At 37.2% G+C, this 26,616-nt stretch overlaps 1 protein-coding gene across 2 annotated transcripts in view; it reads left to right on the top strand.

The window, feature by feature from the left end:
- Positions 1-11,570: 11,570 nt before the first annotated feature.
- aldh1a2 (aldehyde dehydrogenase 1 family, member A2) overlaps positions 11,571-26,616 on the top strand; it is a 73,336-nt gene continuing 58,290 nt past the window's right edge. Inside the window, exon 1 of one of the 2 annotated variants that reach the window (XM_028823054.2) lies at positions 11,571-11,696. Coding sequence is in view for 1 of the 2 variants with exons in the window: in XM_028823052.2 (XP_028678885.1) it covers positions 12,518-12,634 (117 nt within the window). In the remaining variant the exon portion in view is untranslated. Of the gene's footprint in view, positions 11,697-12,263; positions 12,635-26,616 lie in introns of those variants that run through there. The other variant, XM_028823052.2, reaches the window with a different exon arrangement.

Raw genomic sequence — 26,616 nt, 5'->3', positions numbered from 1 at the left:
AATAATGAACAGTGACTTCCAGTCCAGAGAATTTTCAAGTAGTGGGCGTGGTTGAAGGTGCGAAGCTTATGGGAGATAACAGGAAGTGACGTCAATATTAATCCTGGGTATCTTCTTCAGATTTGAGGATAGAAATAGAAAGGGAGTTAACAACTGTGCTGCCCTCTGCTCAGAAATTGGAGCTGTTATCTTCCCAGAAATATGAAGACGCTCCCTATGCACACTTGTCTGACACCACTAATTTAATAGTCATTGAGGCAAGTATCTAAAAAGATTTCTTTGCCCAGGATGACATTGGGATCTTTGTGCTGGAATTGATTAAGTGCCCCTGTAAATGCTGAAAGGTAATAATTCTCCTGAAAGCTTTAGCTTTCACGGTGAGACTGCTTAGACCCTTTTAGAAAAAGTTGGAATGTGTTGTTTGACTTGAATAAATGTGGTCCACTTTGTTCAGTTTGTTCACCTTCTTAACCCTCTCCTTCTGATAGATGAGAGGATTAACAGAGTACGCGTTTGAGTTCCCATTTCTGAAACAGATTTACATCATACATGTCTCATATTGTTGATGTGATATACGAATAAGCTTGTTTTTTTCATAAAGTCATGAATAGAAATTGTTATTCAAAACATCTTTCTGTTTCTATGATTTTCTAACAAGTTCTAAATATTGTGCAACTCTCTTAAACAAAGGATTCAATGGGTCATTTGAAACAAAGTCTGTAGACTTAGCATAACGGTATATAAAATCATATTAACAGCACATGATAAGAACATTAAACAAACATCCACCTTTAATTTGATATAGGAAAGTGTACTTTGCACAAACACCAAATAAGATCAATCTGTGATCTTTACCGTATATAGTGCCTTTTATAGTAGTTATATGTTCTGAAAGCAAAGAAAATCATTCATTAACAAAGCACATGTGTGACTAGACTAGAACAAAGTCAAATGTGTGTTAGCTGAAACACAAAGCCATCATAAGTCTGTGCCATTGCTGCAACTGCAACATATGCTTCTCTTTCTGTCTGAATCAATTAGCAGATACTATGATCTCAGTACCCTTCACCATCCAAGACTCTTCTTTCATTCTACTTTGTTTATCTAATTTGCATGTGGTGTTGTTTTTGAGAGGTGTTTGTGTTTCAGTGATTGTCTTTAAAAGTATTTAACATAGAATATACAGTATATGCTAATTCATGGTAATATTTATTGGCTTGTCATAATTATTGTTTAAAGAGCAAAATTAGGTCACCCATACATTTGGTGAAAACCCTTTATCCAGTCCATCAATTATCTGCACAAACTCTAACGATTTCAGGATTATAGACGCTGCAGGCCATTTCACAACATCAGGTGCAAAGCAGGAACCAGTCTCTGAGTGGGTGCCAGAATTTAGTGATACAATTAAGTTTAAATTTAGTGGAGTCAAATATTGTGTGGACAAGAATGCAAACTTCAAATGGATGCTTGTCCACTGTGCTCTCCTGCCTACATGCATTCATATATCATCAATTCAGAGCCACAAAACCAAACTAAACCACACATCTCTGTTATGAGGGATGAAAACTGAAGTAGCCCCACACAGCCATGGGGAAAATGTGCAAAATTCTATGAGACATTGACCGAGCTGCACTTTGAAACTGTGAGGCAGCAGCACTAACTACTGTGCCACAGTGCAAACTCAGTCATCCATCTTTAGCCTGCTTATTTAATTTAAGATAATGGTAAGCCCAGAGCCAATCCTTGAGCCCACCCTGTGGGTGCAGTGGCCCAGCACAAACTATAAAAATGCAGCACTTTTAAAAAAGGGGAGGCTAAAAGAGGACTAACATTAGAAATTTAGAAATGATAAATGAAATTAAGGTTCAGGGTAAAATATTGTTGACATATTTAAATGATTACGATCATTTTTATTACTCATAAAGCATAGCCACATACTTTTAATGTGTATTGATTTTTCTTATATTTTTTAATTTCATAATGGTATCCAACACTTTGAAGAACCAATACATTACATTTACATGGTACAAATTACCTTGTGTGAATTATATCGGTCATAAAGCTATAATTAAAGGATATCAATTAATTACTTACAGAATCTGTAAGTCTCTGTTATTGCTGTAGAGATCGATCTATCTATCTATCTATCTATCTATCTATCTATCTATCTATCTATCTATCTATCTATCTATCTATCTATCTATCTATCATATACTGTACAAAGCAATTTTATTTATCTATTTAGTGACTTTCACATCATATTTATCTAATAATAAAATAATGGTATTTTCTGTGAAATTGCTAAATATCATTGTGTGTGAATGATGTGTTATTTAAGTGTTTAAATAAAAAAAATGATTTTTTGCTTTAAAGAGATGCTTTTCCTATGCTGGGTTTGTGAATGTTTAAATATACATCTTCATAAATATGCAATACAGTTGATTTAAATATAAAAGTAAATATCTCCACCTAGGCTCTGGTACATCTTGATACTCAGTTGAATTAAGTTACTTTGGAAAAAAGAATTAATGGATGAATATAGCATGTATCCCTTTTAATGAAAAAATCCATTACATAATTCCACCTTTTCAGTACAGTGTTACATGGAGGTACAGCTTATTCCAGCAATAACTGGTAAAAGGCAGGAATCAGTCTTGGAGGGATGCCAGTCCATCAATGTACTCGCTTATGCACACACACACACACCCACACACACACACACACACACACATACATACCCATACTGGCCCAATTAAGAACTATCAATTAACCTACAACAAATATGTTTGGAATCATAGAGAAAAAAAAAGCTAGGAGGCTGTTTGAACATTATCTTTTATACAGTGACTTTCACATGATTTTCATTATAAACAATGTACAGTATATCCATGATTGCAGTGTGTGTAATCACAATAGACAGCAGCTGAAAAATTAAACCAATTGTTCTACGGTAGATTATGCTTTATTTATCTCAATGTAATAGCAATTGTCAAAATTCACTTCCCCTACTTATGTAATCCAACCCTAAAGCACAGGGAAATAGACAAGGAAATCCAGATACCACAGAGCATATTGCTCTCTTTTCTTCAGGAAATTACCAGAATACAACCCAAGACAGACATACCCACAAAAGACTCTTCTGATGCCCAAATACTGTCCTGTAAAGTGAAGAAGGAGTAAGAGGATCCCACCTCCGAAGGTCATGTGGCCTCATTACCCAAGGACAGACCAGAAGCTCAAGACCTGTATGATGAGAGGATTTTACATATCACTAAAACCAAAAGGGGCCCAAACCATATATGTGAGGGAGGTCCAATGGAGACAAACAAGTAAAGATGGGAATTTTTTCTTGTCTTCTGAGGGAGTCAAGGCTTGAGGGCTGCTGTTGTTGTTGATTTAATGCTCCAAAGGAGCGATATTGTTTACAAAACTCCAAAAGCTAATAAGGGACTCTATTATAAATGAAGAGACTGGAACTCTATAAAGCTTCTATCTATTTATCTAGACTAGGGAAACTTAAACCTTGTCATTTTATTTCAGAAATAAAGGGCAGATCCTTGGGTTCATTCTCTGGATGGATGAGTGCTTGATCTTTGAGAGCCATACATTTTCATTCATTCTGAATATGTGTTCAGTGTGTAACATCAATAGTTGGGAGACCCTGTAGCACTGCATGATTCAAACAGAACTGCCCTTTGAGAATGACCACTGTTATGATGAGGTGGGCAAAAGACTGAAATAAAAGAAGAGGCATGAGTCCCCAGATTTGTGGAAACTTTCATCACCTTTTGTTTTAAGGTCGAGGACTGAACTCCGTGATCATCTAAGACACACAAATAACCTGGATGGGTAAAAATATCAGTTTGAGAGAGGAAGCTCATCTTTTTACTTTAAAGAGCTGATCTCAATTAGATTTGTGGCACCTCTCACTGTCAATTGCTTACTAAAAAGACTGGTTTGACAAAATACTGCATTGCATTGATAAACAATCCAGCCCAAGGAGTTTTATTTGGCATTTTGCCATTATTGATTTTGAATCAGCAATTCACCCCTTCATATTTGCAAACTGAAATTTGCTTAGTTACGATATATTACCTCAACAAGTCACAAAATTTACTGATGTGCTAATTCAATGTGGGGAATTAGTGGATCACCAACTTTTAATGAATCTTTGGAGTTTAATCCACTCTTTCTCTAAGACCCCACAGTATGATAGACTCTTCAAAATGAAAGCTTCAAGATGAAGACGGAAGAGTATTCTAAGCAAATTATAAAGTCAAAATGGGATTTATGCACTACCCAGGCATCTTCTTTTCACGTGCTATTTGTCCCTCGATTAGAAGCACACATCAACCTTAGTCTTGTAATGAAATGGGCAAGAGAAATAAAAGTTTATATAGACCTTAAGATTTTGTTTCTAAAATTTTGTCTTTATGAGAGGCATTTACTTTCATCTAGAACTCTGCTTCTCGTAGTTTTGTTTTGTTTAACGTTCTGACCATTTACCTTTTTTCTTATGTCTTCTGGAGTTTCTGATTAGAATAAAAGAAGCTTAATAAATGCAAAAAGGCCATTCAGTTCATTAAAAATATTTAGTTGGCAAATAATTTGTTAAGAACTCGGAGTGCCAAAGCACTAAAAAGTCCCAACACTTCCTAAAACGCTTCCAATAATGTCTGGTAGGGGACCATCAAAACCCAAGCTAAATAAGAACGAAAATGCAGGAAAAAAAGTTTTGTTCTCAAAAAATACTCTTACATCGAGTGGTGGTGGCTGGCCCTTTTTACATCCCACCTGGAAGCATTCCAGGTGCTTGACCACCTGGTCCTAATTGCCCTTCTCGGTGGGGCTGAAAATATGCCCAGCTGGGCTGCTGACTCCATGCAGCTCCCCCTAGCGGCGACCTGAGCCCCCAACCAGACTGTGGAGGACTCCATCTCCCATGAAGCCATGTGACAGGCTGGGGAATAACATCCGCCAGGGAGGCTGCCACCAAGCGTCCCAGGGGAGGAATTGAGCTGCCCATGGTTGCTCCCCCGGAACAGATGCAGAAGGGGCATCCCTGCTGGGCATGGGACCCGGCTGTCCGCCACAATGTATATATAGTGCGAATGATTCATAAAGTGGCTCAGGTTGTGCAATATTACAGTGCAAGTTTATAGTGAGGTAATTGTAATTACAAGCACAAACAGTTCTACTGGGACCACTTGATGGATTAATTGAGTGCATTCATAGCTCTTGGGATGAAACTGAGCCTGTGCAGGAACACCTCTGAATTGTTTGCCAGATGGGAGAAGTTCAAATAGACTGTGAGTGAGTAGAATTCATGCAGTTGCAGGTGGCTTTCCTGAGGCAGCATGTGCTATAAATGCCCTCCAAGACTGGAAGCTGTATCCCGATAATCCTCTGTGCTCTCAACACAACCCACCGTAGAGCTTTCTGATCAGCTGTTGTACAGCTGTGATTCCACACGAAGATACAATGGATTAAGATATTCTGATTGGTGAACTGAGATTAACAATGTTAAAGCAGCTATGGTATTTGGAATAGTTTATATAACAATTATATTGCTACAGAATGATTACAGATCAAGTGCCTTAAATTTGTAAACGATATGCAATTCATTTTGATATATTTGATAAATCCTGCATTATTGATGTGAATCTGAAAAAAGGGAGATAACACTGTGGCTGTGGCAAAAAATATATGTGTGTGTGTGTGTGTATATATATATATATATATATATATATATATATATATATATATATATATATATATATATATATATATATATATACTGTATATAAATTTGATACTTGATTTTGTAGATAATATTTTCTTTTCAAGTGTAACTTTATTTTATTTATTTTTGATCTCAATGTATTTGTACATAAGTATATAAAGTTGTTCTGAACAGAAGTGTGCTGTAGTCATGTGATCAGACTCATTGGTAGAGCGGAAATGCACATAGTGAGACACTTAATGGATGCTAAGCTGAAGAAAATGTTTTGTTTTAATAAGATGGAAATGAGTACGGTATTAGAGAGACTGTAATAAAGACTCCTGAATTTCTGGTCAGAAGGTGCACATGGTATGTTTTAATTTTGTTATCCCTACACCTTTGTAACTCATTTATTGTTTAATTAACTAGCTTTATTTTATTTTAGTTTTTCACAGAGTTTGAGAGCTATAAAAAAGAGAGAGAGCAAATAAATACTCTTCAAACATCAGTTGGAATGTGGTCTCATCTGTACCAGGAGAAAACTTTCAGGAGCAGCTACACACACAGAAACAGTAGCACTGCTTTGACGCTGGGTGCCGCCAGTTTGCAAAACCAAGCAGAAACGTGCGTATGCAAAGGGAGAGGCTGCCATGAAAATGTGTGTAGCTTTAACGCCAGGTTTAGTTTTTATTCATCTCAACTTGTGCATGGAAACAGGCACATGCAACATTTTTGTGCATATGCACCATTTATACATGAAGCTCCAGGTCTTTTTTAATTGTTTTTGCTGTTGTTCCTATGTTGATTAAATTTATAGATTTCACAGATTCACTAACTATACTGTCATGTGCAGTACTGTATTACTGTCATAGTTTGGAATGCTTTGCTGCTTTTCCATTGGGATTACTTTACATCATTAAACAAACCATACGTTATTTTTCTGTATAAGATCATTCTTCAGGAGAATAACAGGCAATATGTCTGTGAGCTAAAGAAAAACACAATGCTCCAAAGCTTACAACCAAGTTTTTCTCAGAATGGTAAAAAAATTTAGAATTTTTGGCTTACTTGAAATGTACATCTTGTTGAGATGTCATGGCACGACTGAAATGCAACTTCACACTCAAAAACCTCACCTGCACTGTGATAGATTGATCAATACTGACAGGAAAGGTCTGTAACCAGTTTTGACCTCAAGTTGAAATCACTTTTTGAAACTACGCTCTAGGTATGACTTTATTTTTTTTTAATTAGTTTTGTGCTATTTGTAAGTTCCAGAATTTTACAGTAAAAAACAGACAGCTAGTACATACTGTTTGATGGCACTGCATAAAAAATTACTAATCATTTAAATACTAAGTTCTTTGATCATTATTCTATTATGAAATATTGTAATACAGCACATGCTAATACCATGTACTGTAGTTATCATGTGGCATAAAGAATAACTAAATGAAACAATAAACAAATATAAAAAAGACAAAGTATATGTATCAAACAAATTAATAAATTAAAACTAAAATTAGAAATTTAAAAATAACTGATATAGATATATGGATATAGATATTTAACTTTAGATTACTTTTCAAGATATACAAGATTCTGCAATTTGTAGCTGTGTTCATTACACGTCTAAACCATATTTTTATGTATAAAAATGCAATTAAATGTTGTCAGAATTATATTAAAGCATAACTAGACTGCATGTAGGGACATGGTAGCACAGTGGTTTCATGGATCAAAGCGTGTCCTGGTATTTGTACAATCTACCCATGCCACCGCAAGTTTTCTTCCATGTACTCACATTTTCCTCCTGTGTCACCAAAGCTGTGAAGATTAGGTTGACTGGTGAAGTTGTGTGTGTCTGAGTTTGCCCTGCTATGTACTGGCCACCATGTCAGGATAAGCTCTGAGCTGCTGTAACCTGAATTGGATTAAATGGGTCTGAGAAGTGTACAGTATGGTAGACATCATGTCTTGCCATTCACATTAAGTTGCATATTTTTTTGAAAACTTAAGTATGCTTCCAAACAGCATAAAATTAAACTATAAATTCTTCGTCCACCTGCTCAAATATTTCAATGGGTGCTTAACAGTTTATTTAAATTGTTTCTAAGTGTTACACAAACAGGTAACTCCATTATTGGTACTACTATTAAATCAACAGTTTACATTTACCGTGAGTGTAAAAAGGATAACAATATAAGGAAAGTTTTAGTAACAATAGGCAATTCAGCCCAACATAGCTCATCAATTCCTATTCATCCAACTTTTCAAAATGAAGATAAAGCTGACATCTGAAAGGTTTCCGAAAGTCATACAGTCTGCTTGACTTTTCAATTCCTTATTCCACATATCTGTGGTTCTCTGTGTGAATAAACATTTGTGGGAAATGTATCCCTGACCAACTCTATTTCTGTGCTCAAATGCTTGTGGAATATCTTATTTTAAAAGTGCCATCCACTGTACTATTTCCTTTCATAATTTTGAACACTTGAATCTTGTAATTTCTTTATATGAATTCGCTTATACTGAAAGATTCTATTTCTTCAGTACTTCCTTACAGCCTCAGCACTTCTGCCTTAGAATACAGTGCCATGCATAATGTTTGGGACAAAGACGCATTTTCCCTTGATTTATCCATCTGCTCCAAGGTTTAAATTACAAATCAAACAATTCAGATGTGATTAAGGGAACACTGCCAACCTTAATTTAATGATATTTGCATACATTTTAGTTACACCATGTAAAAATGATAATACCTTTTATACATGCCCTCCCCCCCCAATGAAACACACCTGAGTAATCACAAACACCTGTGATGTCAATTGCCCCAAACATTATGGTACCCTGAAATGGGGGGAGCAGCAGGATAAATCAAAGGAAAAATGTGTCTTTGGCTCAAACATTATGGAGGGCACTGCATATCTAGTTACGCTTCCCTCACCATTTTCTATTTGGACTCCCCATATTGTGCTCTTGGCCTTCTTAATCATTTCAGTGTACTGTCTAGATTTAGAAAGTGATGCTTCCACTATGACTCCCAAGTCCTTCCCTAAAGTCATACTTTCAAGTGTAGTTATATCTAATATTTTCACTTTCTGTATGTGGATCTTGACATTTATAAAATCTTCCACATATCTGTCCAAGGTTAAATTCTGCCGAAGTCCATCTTTGGTGATTTTGCTAGCTCTAGGGCATCTGCCACTGTATAGTTATTAATACCATCTGCAAACTTAAACAGCTTGTTATTTACATTTTTATCCAGATCATGTATATGATTTTAAAAGAGCAGCAGCTGCAGCACTGATCCATTAGAGACTCTACCTTTAATAACATCTAATTTAATAAAAGGTTCCTTGAAGAATAATGTGTTGCTGTCTATATTTAGGTCACTTTTCCATCAATCAGCCTTGATTTCCAACTTCTGGTAATTTGATCAAGTTTGAAAAATCATAACAAAAACATTATATGCATTTCTCTGATTGTATTCTTTTATTGCTTCCTCATAAAATTCTAGCATATTACTGAAACATGATTTCCAGGCTGTCTAAACCCTGCTGACTGTTTGATTCTTTAGTAATACATTAATACTTGATATGTATCCCTCATGCTACTTTTTAACAATTAGTACAATTATATTTCCTGATACTTCTTACCCTAAATGACATACAGATCCTGCAGCCGGATCAATCACCTTTTTATATTATGGTCTGTAGGAATTTACCAAGGAGGCAGTGATTTATGAAAAATATGTGTTATGGGCTTATTTATGAAAATCACTACCTTTTTTAAGTACTACTGGGTAAACATTATCCCAGCAATTTCATTTATGTTAGCCTTTTTAATTCTTTTAGTATACCCCTATCTGTAATTGCTGAATCATTTAATACTTCATAAATTCAATGTGTACATAGTAGAATGATTTTGACTTGTTTACAAGTGAAATCAACAAGGTCAAGTAATGAAATATGTTGTTTTGTTAATGGCCATTTTTGTATTTTTGACAGATGTTTATACAAATTAAACATTTATAGATTATTGTATCCCTTTGCCTTATGTTAACACAGAATTATTTATATACCCTTTCTGCCTGTCCTAATGTCAAAATTGTTTGCAGCTGTTTTTTGTTCTTTTTTTTGTCATATAATAATCACTGCCGACTTAACAAAAATGAATTTGGTACAAGAGGGCAATAATCTTGTCTTAAACAATAGTATAAAACATATTTTAACCTTTATTCAGAAATTAGGTTTTAATGTAATGGCTATGTTTGTACATGGATGATCCATCCATGGGTGATCGTCCTGGATTACAATTTTGTGCCCAGTCATACCATGCATAGAGTTCTCCCCTTGTGTGCATGGATTTTCCTCTGGGTACTCTGGTTTTCTTCCACATTCTCTAAGACAATCCTGTTCAATTTTGTAAGTTAACTGAAGACTTAAAATTGTCATTAATACGACTAAGTGCTCTATGATGGACTGGCGCTGTTTTCACAGCCTGAATTAAGAGTAAGTTGGCTGCAGAATGCTCTTTAATTTAAGCATGGGCATACACCGAGTCTACGTGCAGACGATATTTTACATATCCAGCAGATGGCGCCGCATACGCGGGAATGCAATTTCACGATCGCGAGCGCTTAGGAAAGTTCTACTTTCTAGACCAGTCTGAAAGAAAATACTCGAGTGAAGAAGTGTTTTGATTGCATTAATCAGTGTCACTTTTTCGGAATTATCTCCTTTGAAGTAAAAGAAAACAGACATTTTCAGAAAGTCACACATGCTGTGAAAAAAGGTAGTGGCGACGGAGCAAAAACATTTCAAGGGTCTGTTGCACAATTGATTTACAAATTGCACCAGTCGGTGCTACTTCATTATCTTGTCAGTGAAATGACTTAAGTAAATATCATATTTTGACAAAAAAGAAATATACTAAAATGCAATTATAGTTGAAGATGTAATAGCTAGTAATAGCAGCCAAAATACCATTATCTTTTCCTTATAGCCCCATGATCTGAGTACTTCAGTATTCTTTTCAAAATAGTGTATTGCTAATTATCATTTGGTTGCAGGTCTTTTAAACAGGATAATGAGATTATTGAGGCATAAAGAGGTATGTACATTAAGCGATGGAAGACAGAATTTGCGTACACTTGCGTGTGTCCTTTTTGGTAATCAATGGGTTAACTCTGACAACTATAATGCATTGTTTTATTTGTCATCTAATGTAACATCTTTGTCACGTACGAACCGATGTGTTCATTGGGCATTGTGCATTAATATTAATCTGCTGTTCTTATCTTAGCACTATTTGATTAAACATGCTACATTTTTTAATCAGAATACAGATGTATTACTCAGTATAGAATTACAGATAAACAAATCACATTATTTGAAACATGCCATGTAAATAAAGAGTGGAATAAAAGCAAGATAGCAACACTTGTTAAAAACATTCCAAAAAAGATATTTTATTGATTACATTAAATGAAAATACATAATTTGCTTTCAAAACCTGACAAAACGTTAGTTACATTGCTGCTTTTGCACAGAGACCGGTAACGTTATGTGCCCCAGGGTGAATTTCAGTTAAACAGTTGGACATTCCAGACGCCAAATCTTATCTCACATCAGGTACTGTGCAGAGCTGTTTCTCTGTGGTGCTGTTACCTATAATCTGTACTTTGCTGCTTCCGATAAAAGCAGCAGAATGGTCTCTGTATGTGTTGAACGTAAATAATATGTCGTTACTCTTTGTGTAAAAGGATTTTAGGATAGAATTTACGACCGTTAAAAATATTCGCCAGAAAGTATTTGGCCATACTTCGAAGAAGCCAGATGGACCTTTGGCGGCGTGACGGAGAGGATGCCGATCAGTCCCAGTACAGTGCGGGAAGCATTGCGCAAGTGGATCTGAGACTCCAGAGCCTCCCTTCGCTTGCTGAAGCGAGCAGATCTCAGACGGATAAGTAAGTACTACACACATGCTGGACTCGGCGTCTTTTGGGAAGGGTTAATCTTCATGAGGCGTGTTGGGAGACTTGTTTGCTATTCTGCAGTGAAATCAATTTGTTTTGCTTATAGTAACACTGTTTGATTTGATATGCTATATTTTTGAAGCAGCGTGCAGTACCTGCATTACCAAGTATAGCACTAGCAGACAAAATGGTTCAAAACAAGCCCACTAAAGAGTCTTTCACAGCGGAATACACAGCATCGAGATCAAATATCAAAATGCGCTTATTTAACAGCTCATGTCTAATTAAGTTCACGGTTTAAACGTCGGCGGCCGCTTTGCAAAAAGCAGCCGTCTGGTAATGATTAGAAACTTGCCCTGCCGACAAGGTGTAGGTGACACCTTTCTGTTAATTCGGCTTTAATTAAAACGTGTAAACCCGCAATGGTTTTAGACAAGCGCTTTTTTCTTTTGATTAATACTGTGCTGTATTTAGCGGGTTGTATGCCTGTAAGAGATGGCTTAAGTTAAACAAAAAAAAAAGATAGTTTCCCTTTGTGAATATTGACAGATCATCCAGAGGGAGTACGTGTTTTAGTTGAGTTTTCTTGTACTGCTAGAGGGGCTGAGGTGAAGGGTTTATGTAAATGTGAAATTTTAATTATATCATTCCTGGGAGGATGGTCCAGCCCCCTGCCTCTCAGCTGAGACCCAATAAAAATGGACTGAGGCTGGCACCTGGCTATATACACAGGAAGGAGCCCAAAACTCTAATCAGAAATCTCGTATAAAAATCCCAGGTCAGATCTAAATCAGAAAGGCAGCTTTGGCACAATGACTTCTAGTAAAATTGAACTCCCTGGGGAAGTCAAGACAGACCCGGCAGCTCTCATGGCATCGCTCCATCTCATGCCTTCGCCAGTGGCCAACTTGGAGATCAAGTATACAAAGGTTAGTCGGTGTGCTCCAACTTACTTTCACTTCTGCCTCTCAACATTTTCTTGTGTTGTATTTATTACTTTTTACTACTTTTATTGGAGTTGTGTGTGTAGTGCCACAATGCGTGCTCGATAAGGCAAAAGTGTTTGCTGATCCCAGAAAGCACAGAGGCTTAAGAGTATGAGCTGTCAAGCTGTTTACCAACTTGAATTGGGATTTCCTGGCGGAATATCTATCTATCTATCTATCTATCTATCTATCTATCTATCTATCTATCTATCTATCTATCTATCTATCTATCTATCTGAAAGAAAGGATGAAAGAAAACCCCAGATTTGAGTGCTAGATTACTTAGACAACCTAAACTGACCTGATATGTCTGCGTGCGCGTGTAAATGCGACCTAAGATGGACTGGCTCAATGGTTTGTGTGCTGGAATAAGCTGTGGCCGCCCGTTGCTGTGTAATCAGTTTAAGTGGGATATTAAAAGGAATGGATGTTTGAATGGATGTATGGATAGCTGTTTTTCGACCACACTGTTAAACTTGTATAGTAAACGTACGAACCATGTTGATTCATTTTTATTAAAGGTATAAACTACTCTGTTTAATTGTACAATGTACAAAGTCAACATACATCATAAATTAAATGCAAAATTTAAAAAAACAATGGTATGAAAGACGCCTTATATGCATATTTTGTAGACTCCTGAATCTTATAAAACAGTTTAACTGAAGGCAAATTTCAGAAATATGGAAAGAAATAAGGGATGACTAAAGTCATTTACAAGGTAGCAAATTTTCATTTTTCAAATTGCAAATTTTGTTTTTAGATAGATAGATAGATATAGATATAGAAGAGCACTATATGATAGATACCTACAAGGTTGCTTTTATCTGGTATGGCAGATGGATCAGTGGCTGAAAAAAGATGCATGCTTCAAAGATGGCATCATGGCATCAGACTTAACTCATCTAACTCCTTATTGCTATAGTATACTATAACTAGTATACTTCTTAATTTCAAACACGACCATTATTGAAACCTTTTTTGCATTCGCCATTACACAGTTAGGCTTTACTTCACGAAGCAGAAATCACAACCACTTATAATTGGAACAGAAAGGCGATCGAGCCTACTTGCTGACCACTGACTGTGAAGTGTCTACAGAATGTTTTATAGTGTAGATATTTCCCGATATCAAGCCTGTCGTTGCCTTTTTTTAATTCCCGCGATATGCAATAAACGTGACTTTCTGGATGATGATCTTCTTAATAACTGAAAGCCGCGGAAAATGTATCCACTTGTATTCCGAGCGTGTTCATTCCATTCTCTTTGGACTGCTGTACTGTTGTGTATTGTAACATAAACTCTCAATATTAATAAAACGAGGCCACAGAGGGGCTTTTCGCGACGAGAGAGTATTTACTGCAGAGGCCGCTGGTCTCTTTAAATGCTAGTCATAAAGTCAACAGACGTAGTTTTAGATGCAGGTGGATTTCTGAATAATGAATGTAATAAATGAAACTATCAGAAATGGGCAGCAGATGAAAGAGCTGCTAGTCAGCCAGCTTTGTGAACATCAGCATACAGTACAAAGAGATATTTTCATACTTAAATGTCCATACTTATTTTTTTTCACAGTTCTTCCTTATTCGATCGATTCGAAATCTATATACAATTATATTGTGCATAGTCTCAGTTTAGATTTAGGAATCAAGCTGTACGCGTGATAATAATAGCCCTGTAAACCGATAATAAACGCCAGGTTCATACACAAATACAACGTGTAGCCTGTATTATATGCTTTAATAACCGTACGATATCATACAAGAATTCAGAGGTACTGTAGTTCTGCTGAAAATAAGGTAAGTGGTATATTTTATCAGAATCATGCACACCGCTTCTCTTCCTCATAGCTGACCAAATTAGTGCGTCCAATCAACGTAAGCAGCACATGTTTGGAATTTGGAAGGGAAACCAGTCACTGAAAAGAATAAACAGGAATAAGTGCGAACCCAGTGGTACTGCCACACGTACAAAGTACGGTGAGATTCTTACTTACATGTCTGTCTCTTATGCGACTGTTCTTCCAGTTCTCCTTCAGTGACATCTTTCAAAACGCCATGATTTTAGCAATCATTATATATACTGTAAGTGTTAAAATATACAGCATTGACGTTTTCTAGAAAACTAAGCCGTGTTTGAGGAATAAAACCTTGCATATATGTTTAATTAAATGCATTTTGACTACAGATTTCTGTCACCTATAAGCAAATCACGGTTAAATATGCTGTTTTTAAATCAGGTTTGGGTTAGTCCATAAAGTTTAATTGTGTAACGCGGAAAGGAAGTAATATGAATTATTTAATAATTCTGTAAACCACTGCCTTCATGAAAGCTGTCACAAAAGGAGTTTCTTTGGACCTCTTATTTTGTTTTTGCAATTTCTGCCTAAAACAGCCACTGGGAGACTGAGGACCTTCCTGTTATTAAGGAACAACTGGTCATTTAACCTGCTTCTTATCTAGTAATTGATATTTCAATATTGGTAGTGAACATCTGTAAGGTCCAAGGTGTTAGATAGTATTACCTCATCACTGATTCCACATGTCATACTCTCAAGTTTTTAGGTGGGTTTCCTCCCAGGTCTTCAACTTCTTCTAAAAGTAATGAGATGTCCTGGTGAAACTGATGTGTTTTGTATGGGTGTGTGTGTGTGTGTGTGCGCATGTATTTGTGTGAGTGCTGTCTGCTGAACTTGGGATGGCCACTTCCATTGGTCAATGCCACTCTGAATTGAAAAATGACAATTGGATTGATGCAATAAATTATACAATACAAATGGGACAGATGGATTGCAGCATCACTAATAAACAGAGGTAGACCCTTAAAAGAAGAAAGTGGGTTTAGAAAATATAAATATATAAATATCTACACTAACACTGACATGCTGCCAAGGATGCACATAAGCAAACCTTTTTAGCTGTCCATTTCCATATACTATTACTGAATTCAGTATCTGTATCATTGCAGATTGGTAATTTCAGGTTTATGTTTACTTAAGCAAATTGTATGCAACTATTACAAAAGATCTATCTATCTATCTATCTATCTATCTATCTATCTATCTATCTATCTATCTATCTATCTATCTATCTATCTATCTATCTATCTATCTTAGCACAATATTCCAGTTTTAACTAAAGTAAACCTTTTTAGCAGGTCATTTGCAGCGTTAGAAAGCCAACTAAAAGGTAAATTTAAATAAAGATGGCCTGATTGTCATCTTTTTGCTCAGGATTGAACACATCTAGGTCAAGTAAAATGTGTTCTTTTCCTTTATACAATCCTACTTTGACTCACCCTTCAGCAATCTGAAAGTTTGGCTATTCATATTAGCACGTTGACAATGCAAGCTTATTAGGGAGTTAGCCATGTCTGGCACTTTTGTAAAGTAAATTGTCAAATCACACATTAAACATGAAAACCTCTCTTTAGATTAGCTGGCACTTTGGCAGTAACTAGTGCATTTTCTTTCTATGTCAGATACAGCAAGCACAAACTTAAAGTTTTGTCCTTCCGCACCGAGTCTTTACAATTAGAATTGTAAGACTTGTGCTTTGTAGTTTCTTCCTTCAGCTGTTTTTTTAATGCTCTTCAGGGAAAATGAATGAAGTGAACCTTGTATAACAACATTAGGCCTCTGTGGGTGTCTGTGAGAATGGCGGGTTGGTGTTAATCCACTTTCCAGAGGAAGAAAGCAAGCAGGGCTGAGGTAAATGACTCTTCCCCAGTGCATCTTTAGAGTTGCTTAGGGAAGACACTTGATTTGTTGACTGGCTGTGTTTTGTGTAATCAATACACTGGTTACAATGCCCCACTACAGTGAAAGGCGTTTACAGAGTCTGGATGAAGATTTTTTCAGATTAAAGCTTAGCTGCTGGTTCCAACCGTTTAGTCATTAAGTGTCAATGAGTTCAGCACCTTGACTATAAATCCTGTCTTATACCCAGCAGGAGATCTGCAGGCTTCCCCCACATACTATTAGCATTACATGGCCTCCGACTGAGCCTGGAGGATACACACAGGGAGAAACAAAGACACGTATTCAATTTGAATGCATTAGCGGCTGTTTAGATGGCATTTGATTTACGCCCTCCAGGTCCAGGTTTGCACCTTATGTGTGGCACAAGGAACTCTGTGGGATGAATTCCGTCTGCCTGCAGAGACCATTCAAAGCCTTATTCATCACTCCTGTCTTCCCAGAGCTACCAAGGTGGACTTATGTGTTATTAATTTTCTGCTGCATGGCAAGGTATCACAAACCCTCTTTTGCCCTACATGCAATGCGAGCAACTAAAATCAATGCAGAATCTTCATGCTGCTGTGGCAATTTTGTGCTCCTATTTTCTTTTATAAAGTGTTAAGTGAAAGTACTTGAACTGCAAAAAGATTGACTAATTGGTCGATTATTCTGGTTGTAACTTTTTAGGTAGGTCTGAAATCATGGAATAGCAGTAGCATAAAAGATTATGTAAATTGTGGTAGAGATGTTTCCTCCTCATGGTAAAGGACAGTATTCAACAGCAAATCTTTGATACTTAACAATTTATTGGACATCAAATTACACATCACATCATGATTTCTAATTTCATGTAAATCAAAATAAAACAAATAATCTTACTTAACATTCTGAAACCAATTTAATCCATTTCAAAGTTGTGAGGGAGCTGGACAACATCAAGCACAAGGCAGGCTCCAGTCTTAGATAGGATGTCAGTCGACTACAGGAGCCACTCAAACAAACATAACAAATTATGGCCATTCAACCTAATGTACCAAAACCCACCCAGACATGGGCGGAATGTTTAGACTCCACACAGCCAGAGACTGGAATTATGTTAGCAGTTTCATACTACAAAGTACAATACTATGCCAAGAACAGTGATCCAAGAAAAGAAATCACTAAATTTAGAAATTACTAGATATTTTAGATTCTCTGCTCTTCACTTCAACTGAGGTGACCCTCAAAGCCTGCTGATTAGTTTCATGGGATGGGTGCTGAAGGACTTGCAGTAATGCTGCTGAGATTTGTGCTGGTTGCTGGCTTCTCAAAGGTAATTTCAAAGTGAACATGATTTATTTCATCATCTTCGGAATTCAGATGCACTTTTCTGTTTATGGTAACTGACTTTAATATTTGGCGTGCACAACCTAAAATAAAGAAGTGCCTGGTTGAGCGCAAACATGTGAAGTGCCTCTCCATGCTCTCGTTTGTTCAGTGTGTCCTCGCACTGGATTATCACAATGGATCGCATTGCACACTTTTACTCTGCTAAGCTAGAGAATGCCTGCAGCATTCTTTTTGAATAATCACTCTAAGAAAAAACAAAAAGCATAAATCAACAATCTGTCAACTAACTATGGGCACACGCGCACTACGGGTGCATGCTGCCCTCTTAAAAATAAAGGAGCCAGAATGGTTCTTCAGACTGATGCCATAGGTGAACCAGTTTTGATTCCCAAAAGGCTTATCCAAATGAAGGTAACAGAAAGAACTTTATTTATTTAGATCTGTAACAGGTTCCATAAAGTAAAAAAACATGAATAGATGGTAACAGACTTGTAAAACACAAAAGGGTTGTGCTTTAAAATGGACTCTTGCTGTATATGTACAGCATCTCATTTTTTATGTACTAGGAAGTTTTTCTAAGCAAAGAACCCATCCAAAAATAAAATGGTGCTCTGTCAAGCAATAAGACCCAGAAAGTGCCTTTAAAGAACCAGTATTTTTAAGAGTGTGTACAACAACAAATAAAACAACAAGAAAAATAAAATATATGAAGTTTTGGCCTATTTTTCACATACAGTATTTGTTTCTGCTTGTCTGTTTTAAAGACTTTTCATGAAAATGCATCTCTTCTTTGCTAGCGACACACAAACACCACGTTTGCAGCCTCACTCAGTTATTCAGATAAAGTAGGTGGTGTGCGCACTTTATTTCATTTTCAGTTTTTACCCAAAGTTTTGTTCTTACTACTCCATGACATACTCATAACAACACATACAAAAACACATATTGTCACTTTTATGCTTTTTTAGTGTATTTTCATGGTCTAAGCTCAGAAGCCTGCACCTACTCAGTCACATGTGTATTAGAGCTACGCAGGCGCACATTTAATACATGCGTTCACACACCCTGCACACATGACCACGAGCCCATGAACACACTTTTACATCGGTATTCTCAAACACACTTGCATACTTCACAAGTGCACCAATACTCTTCACTCCTTTACACCCTTCAGATACGTAAACTCACCTGTGGCCCTAAAAACATACATACTGTAATCGCAACCATGTACACTCTCAAGAAATAAGTTTGCCAAAGTGGTTACTCTGAGCCATGTCATAGGGGAACTGTTTTTGGTTCCCAAAAGAACCGTCCATAAGAAGGTTCCAGAAAGAACATTTATCTATTTATAGCTGTCATAAATAACTATGAAGAGATGACAACAGATTTGTGAAATACCAGTGGGTTCCTGACTCTTGCTGCTTAGGTTTTCTTGATCTGCTGGTATCCTGCTAGGCAGCCTACTCTACATTAAAGATTTATATTTTGTCCATACTGTATATTAGAAACCTTTTCGAAGTCCAAAGAACCAATTTAATATGCAAAGAAATCTTCACATAATTAAATATTTTTGTCAAGCAATGGTTCTTTAAGGAGCCACACAACCCAATAAAGTTCCATTGAAGAACAATTGTTTTTAAGAGTATGCACTAAAATGCCTTCACTGTGAGCACCTACATGAACCTATGGTGCCACAACATTGTCAGAATAAAAAGAATTTGCCTGATTTTATTATGTGGCAAGGCCTCCGATTAGTTTTGTACTATTTTGCGCTAAACATTGTTGCAGACATGCAGGGACATACTGTGAAAACACACAGGCATTCACTCCCTCCTACACATCTATTTGCAGCTTTACACAAACACACAATTGTGCTGCTATGCTGGTGAAACTCCTACCTTATTTATCACTAGGACTTCTCAACTCACCCACAAAAATTTCAGCAGATTAGGGTCAGCAATAAGACACACATCTATACAGTGAATTAAGTTTAAAAATTAAAAAAAAAAAAGATTTCATAAAACTGTTAGAGGCTTATTCCTGCCTGGTACCCAGCATAGCAGTGACAGGCCCTGGATGTTTGCACATTACTTAGTAGACAGACTGCACATTGTCATATTGGATATGTTTGATATGACATATTTTGAGATATTTTTGTAAAAGTTGCTCAAACCTCAAAACCTTACAAACCACTAACCCCCCCTCCCGTTCATGGTAGTGCTACGTGCTCAGCAGCTGCTTGCTGGAATTACTTTGCATGCGCTGGAGTCACTAACTTGGTTGTAGATGATTTGTTTCTACTGATCTTTAAAGCAATTCAATGATTGAAAGCATTTTTCAGAAGCTTATTAGTGGCCACTTGGGTCTAATATCCAGTCACAACCCCATTGTGGGTCAGTATGTCTCTGCTATTTGTCAGTGACCTGAAAGTTCTGGAGTTCCTCACTTCAAAACTAAGTCTTGCTGTGAGATAAGATCAAACGTGCCAAGGTAGGGATACTGCAAGTGATTTATCATGCCAGGGAGAGTGGTCAGCTCAAAAAAATGGTTCTTGGCGCTAATGAAGCTGACATTCCCTCAATTTCCCATGTTTGATCATGTGCTTCCTTCTGGGACTGAATAAGAAAGTCACCAGAGCACCAGAGATCAGTGAGCAGTTGACGTATAGAGGACGATTTATGATGAACTCATAAAGAGTAATATTTCAAAAAGTTTTTTTGTTTTGTTTTTGTTTAAGTAATCTGGTAGGAGGCTTCAAGTGATGAGTCAGGAATGTGCTGAACTGGCCAAGCAAGTCACGCGGGAACGCAATGTTAGCATTACTGAAAGCTGTCTGTGTCTTAACAAATCACTTTGCTCTCAGCCATTTATCACTTGCAACCAGTTGATGCCACAGTTCCATTTGTACACAGCCCTGCGTTAAGATACTAAAATCCTTCATTTAGAAGAACATCCTTTAACAATGAAACTTTACTTAAAAAGATGCTGCTTTAATGTGAAACGTGAGAGCTATTTATGGTTTACAGCAATCCAGGTCGGCCCGTCATTTGTTTGATGTGCTGTTTATTTTATAATATCTGTTAGCAGATGCGTTGCAGCCAACACACTGCACCAAATTATATAATTTACTTTTTTCTTTTATAGATCCTCTCTGAGGTAGATTCAAGAGGATAACCAAAAATCTATCAATTATCTATTACACGGTCTCAAACTCCCTGTAACCCTTTCTACATCAAGGTGCATTCTGTGATATGTTGTCCATCATTAAGTAGCTCTTTGAACAGTTAGGCCATCAGCCAGGCCATGGCCTCCACTCAGATAGGCACTTTTACAAAATTAACAAGTGAATCTCAACACAGTGGCACAGATATGAAGTTTAACAAGGGGCAAATCTACACCAAGTAAATCTGGGGTCTTCTCCTCTTGTCATTTTTGTAGTTTTGATCAGTTCATGCAATATCCTAGCACCTCCAGCCTCATTATAAACAGTTGTTTACTAGGCTATTTCCTTAAAGGCACATTATCAATATCCTGGCAAAATCAAGCTTGTTCATTTTGTTTGCAAACGGATTAAAAGAGCACCAACAGAACTGGACACACATTTGATTTTTGATACCATACTGCTTAGGCTCCAACACAGTATAGCAGCCAAAGGCAGACACCAAGCAATTTAATATGTGCATCTCCTGATGTTTTACACTGCAGTAAGCTGATAATAAACCAGATTATTAATTTTATCTCTTTACATTACTGTGTACACATGGGCACCTGTGCAGAAGCCACAGTAAATCCTTCTCATCATATTTGATTTATATTTTTCTTACAATAGTGATATTTGCAAACTTGGCAAATTATTGACTGTATTGCAATATTGCATTCAAACTTTATATTTAGAATCTACTCATACCAATAAAATCAAATATGAAACAAAACATAACTGTTAATTGACATGTTTTTTAATGATTCAAAATATATTTCAAACAAGGCAGTATGACCCACTTGTGGCTAAAGAACTGAACTATAAACCACACAGTTGTCTGTTCCATCACTGCCATGTAAGCCCCCCCACCCCGGTGCTCACCTTGTAGAAGTACGGAGAGAGCAGTGGTGTACATGCACTGCACGGTGTCAATGTGTGCACCATAGAAAAGCACTGCAAAAAAAGAGAATCTGTTAAGTCCAGCTGAGAAACAGCTTTGTTTTAGGCACTTTGAATTTGTGAGTTACTTTATTTGAAGTGTCATAGCGTGGCATTCGTTACAGAAGGGCACTGTAAAAAATCTGAAGACTGGAAGTTTAATTCCTACAACTGACCCAAATCCTGACGAATGAATCCATTCAGCTGCCATTGCTCTCCCTTTTGTAATACAAAAAACTGTGCCGCACCAGTATGAGGGGACAAAAGGCCAAGTATCATCTACAGTATGTCTGCTTATAATGTCACCTACTGCAGTCATATAGTGGGTTTTATGCACACGCTGTTAGTGTCTGTGTATGTACATTGCTGTTTTCAGATGTGTTAACTATATTGCTTCATTTGTACATAAAGTATATCACTTTGCTGATTTATTTTTTCTGGTAAACACAGTAAAAGAAAAGGAACCACGTGAAAAGTAATAATTTACCTAATACATTAATATATTTGTTTATTAATTCACATTTTGTACAGAAATATTATGCAACATGTGGGCCTGTATTTGTTACACAAAGAATGAAATTGAACAGTAAAATAGTTTAACTGTAAAACAACTATTTAAATAAGCAATTAAGTTATCAAACACCTATTATATAAGCATTTATGGGTTATAATTGCATAAATGATCCAGTATTAACTCTTAAAGCGACCTTGTATGTTGTCTCAATATAATAATGATTATGATGATAGTGACACAAGAAATACACCACTAGTGATCATTGTGCTCATTGTCATCCTATATACAATACACAAAAGCCTACAGACATTACATTATAAACACGTACACATATATAAAAGTACAGAAAGCATCCATTTTAAGTGCATGTGACAGAGTGAGGAAATTCCTTAACACAAGCACCATCCTCTAAAACATACATCCATAAAGCACAAAGTTACAATCACCTGCCTCACATTGTGTAGATCCCCCTTGTGCCACCAAATCTACTCTGACCTGCCGAGGCATGAACTCCACAAGACCACTAAAGCTGTCCCATGATGTCTGGCAGCAGATCCTTTGAGTCCTATAAGGTGACAGGTGGGACCTCCATGGATCGGACTTGTATTTCCAGCACATACTGCAGATGCGCTATTGGATTGAGATATGGGGAATTTGGAGGCCAAGTAAACACTTTGAACTCTAATCATGTTCCTCAAAGTATAGCAGAACAATTTTTAAAGTGTGGCAGGGTACATTATCCTGCTGAAATAGGCCACTTCCAACAGGGAATACCATTGCCATATAGGGGTGTGTGTGTGGTCTGAAACCATCTTTAGGTAGGTGGTAAATGTCAAAGTACCACCTACATGAATGCCATGACTGTTTCTAGTAGAACATTGTCCAGAGCATCACACTGTGTCCACCATCTTCCCATATGGCATAGTACAATATGTTGCCATCTCTTCCCCAAGTAAATGACACACACCCACCTTGCCATCCACATGATCTGAAAGAAAAACACAATTCATCAGATCAGGCCACCTTCTTCCATTGCTTCATGGTCCAGTACTGATGTTCACATGCCCACTGTAGGCACTTTCAGCAGTGGACAGGGGTCAGCATTGGCACTCTGATGGGTCTGATGGCCTACGCAGAACCATACAGAGCAAGTTGTGATACATTGTGTGTTCTGACACCTTTCTGTCATGGCCAGTGTGAAGTTTTTCAGCATTTTGTGCTATACAAGCTCTTCTGTGGGATCAGACCAGAAGGGCTAGCCATTGCTCCACATGTGCATCACTGAGCCTTGGGCACCCATGACTATGTCACTGGTTCACCAGTTGTCCTTCCTTGGACCACATTTGGTAGGCACCAACCACTGCATACTGGGAACATCCCGCAAGACCTGCTGTTTTGGAGATGCTCTGACCCAGTCACCATGCCATCACAATTTGGCCTTTGTCAAGGTTGCTCAGATTTTTACACTTGCCCATTTTTCCTGCATCCAACATATCTCCTTCAAGAACTGCCAGTTCACTTGCTGCTTAATATATCTCAGTCCTAGATAAGTGCCATTGTGACAAGATAATCGATGTTGTTCATGTTACCTGTCAGTGGTTTTATTGTTGTGGCAGACTGTTGCGTACACGTAAGCACACCACATAGAACTGCCCTATGTCTTGGCTTAGGCCCAATACACACTGTAGCAATGGAAATATCAAAGAAAATACATTGAATAATAATCATAATAATACATTCATCCATGCATTTTACCTCACCATTTTAATTCATATCAAATATGCAGAAGTTGGCATATATTTTTTTGAAAATTAATAAATATATGACCCTGGCCTGGAACAAACAGGTCTAAAAATTACATAAAGCTTATTGATCTTCTTCCACACCCCTTTCTTGCATTTGGGTCAGAAGGAGATACAGTGTATCCTCTCCTGGTAGTCTCATACTGGGCTAACTTTGAATTGTTAGTCTAACAAGCAAACCTATGGAGGGAGAGTGGACAACAGACTATTGGGAGTGCTGGGTCAAAAATTAATGCAAGCACAGGGAGAATGTGAAGACCCCTCACAGACAGAAAGTAGACCACTGGAGATGTGGAGCAACAACTCTCACTGCTGTACTACCGTACCCTCTTATGGCATAAAATATTCATTCACTCTTTTTTTTACAAACCCACTTATTTAGATGCATTGATGCAGGGGGCTTATATTAAACAATAAAGTAACATACCGACAATAGTATACATCAAGCCTTCCTTTGATATTTATCTATTTAAAGACCTCTGGCTTACAAACCAAGCTAAGCTGTTTAATTGCTCACACATCACAACACAATATGTGCCTAATAATGCAGCTGATAATAAGAGGTGTTATAAATGAATGTGCTAGCCTGAATTTCAGTACATTTGTTGTCACTTTGTTAATGGTATTAATATAATCTTAAATGTGTGATCCGTGCATTCATCCTAAAAGCACACACAGTGTACATGAGCTCTCTTTTACACTGTAGGTATCTTCATATATTAAAGACCGCAGGATGGTGCAGTGGGACACCTACTCTGTCTCAGATTGAGGGTTCAGAGTTCGATTCCTTGATCATTCACAGTATGTAAAGGGACTGGCGTGTTTTTCTTGAGTCCATGTAGGTACCTTAGCTCTCCTGTCACCGGCCGATTGGTGCTGTGTGACTAAGTGTGGCTGTGTCTTTGTCTGTGCCCCGTGATAGACTGGTATACTGTTCAAGGCCAATTTTTGGCATGTGCCAAGAATAGAAATGACAGGTTCTGGATGTTGACATATTAAAAAACATCACCAATAATGTTAGGCATATTCATTATTTTGATTTTACAAAATCGCATGTTCATTAGTTTTTATATATGATGGATACCATGTATGCCTTTTAGTCGTCTGCTGACTGGGACAGCAATGCACATTTTAACACCTGTTTTGTAGGAGACAGCTTCTCATCTTGTGTAAAATGAACTTTGACTTTAAATCCACTTTATTGGTCATCCAGGCAGGTAGAGCCCAGAGTTGAGGAAAATGAGCGAGGCTTGTGCTAAAGAAAATGTAGTTTTGTTGTAGTCCAGGCACAGGGCACCATTCATTGTTAAACTTTTCATTTTCTTATTTTTGCACCTTCAGTGCGATATGCTCTAACTCTATCTAGTTCAATAACCTTCCTATGGACCAAACTGATGCTTAAACTAAATTGGTATATTCTATCATCAACAGTTATACTGTATGTGCAACATTCTGGGGGGTGGTGCTTAAAATGAAAGGCACTATATTATATAAAAGGCTAATTGAGATAAATAACCAACCCAACACTCTTCAAACTTAGTGACATTTCAAATATCTTTGTAAAATCTGTCAAGTATCTGTATTAGTTTCATCACAAATTGGAAGGTGAAATGGTCCATCTGAACACCATCTACTGTCTCTGAGCGTAGTTAATGACATTTATTAACATGCTTTAAGAGATGAAAGGAAATCAGACCATTTTACAACCTGGTTGTAACTTTCCTGAGATTCTTTTTAATGGCCTTGTGGAACCTTGACCCCTGTGTAAAAGAATGTTTACTTCCATAGATCATTGCTTATGCAAAATTATTTTATGATCATTTGTTATCAAGACTGCAGATGTAAATAGCCCCCATCTCCCAGAACTCCAATGGGCTTGTTAAGCTCAAATGACTGGACTTCAGGCAGGTCTTATGTACGTTCATTACAGATTAAGATATTCGATAAAGTAAAACTTGTCAATCCACTAACCTTCACTTGATTGGCAATGCTTTATAAACAATGGAATCACAACTTTATAAAGCGCCATTATTACTGGGCACAATCATCGGGCAGCAATCTGGTAGTGATCTGCTGCTTCACTGATCCACAGTCCTGGGTTTGATCCCTGGCTTGGGCACTTTCTGTGTGGAGTTTGCCAGTTCTGCGCCTGTCTGTGGGGGTATCCGCCAGTACTGCATGTGCGTATCCATTTAACTGCTGGCAATTCTAAATTCACTCTACACGAGTGAGTGTGGTTGTATGCATGAGAGCTCTCTGTGTTGCACCCCATCCAGGGCTGGTTTCTGACTCACACCCAGTGCACCAAGACACCTAAACTGAAGATAAATGAACTGACATAGCAAGGAGCTTCTCAAAGAAATTCATGTCTGTTTAATATAGCATGCACTCAAGAGGATTATT

The sequence above is a fragment of the Erpetoichthys calabaricus genome, chromosome 17, assembly GCF_900747795.2.
Source record: "Erpetoichthys calabaricus chromosome 17, fErpCal1.3, whole genome shotgun sequence".
Taxonomy (NCBI): domain Eukaryota; kingdom Metazoa; phylum Chordata; class Cladistia; order Polypteriformes; family Polypteridae; genus Erpetoichthys; species Erpetoichthys calabaricus.
Note: the sequence above shows the minus strand (reverse complement) of the source record. Positions and strands in the feature narration are given on the sequence as shown.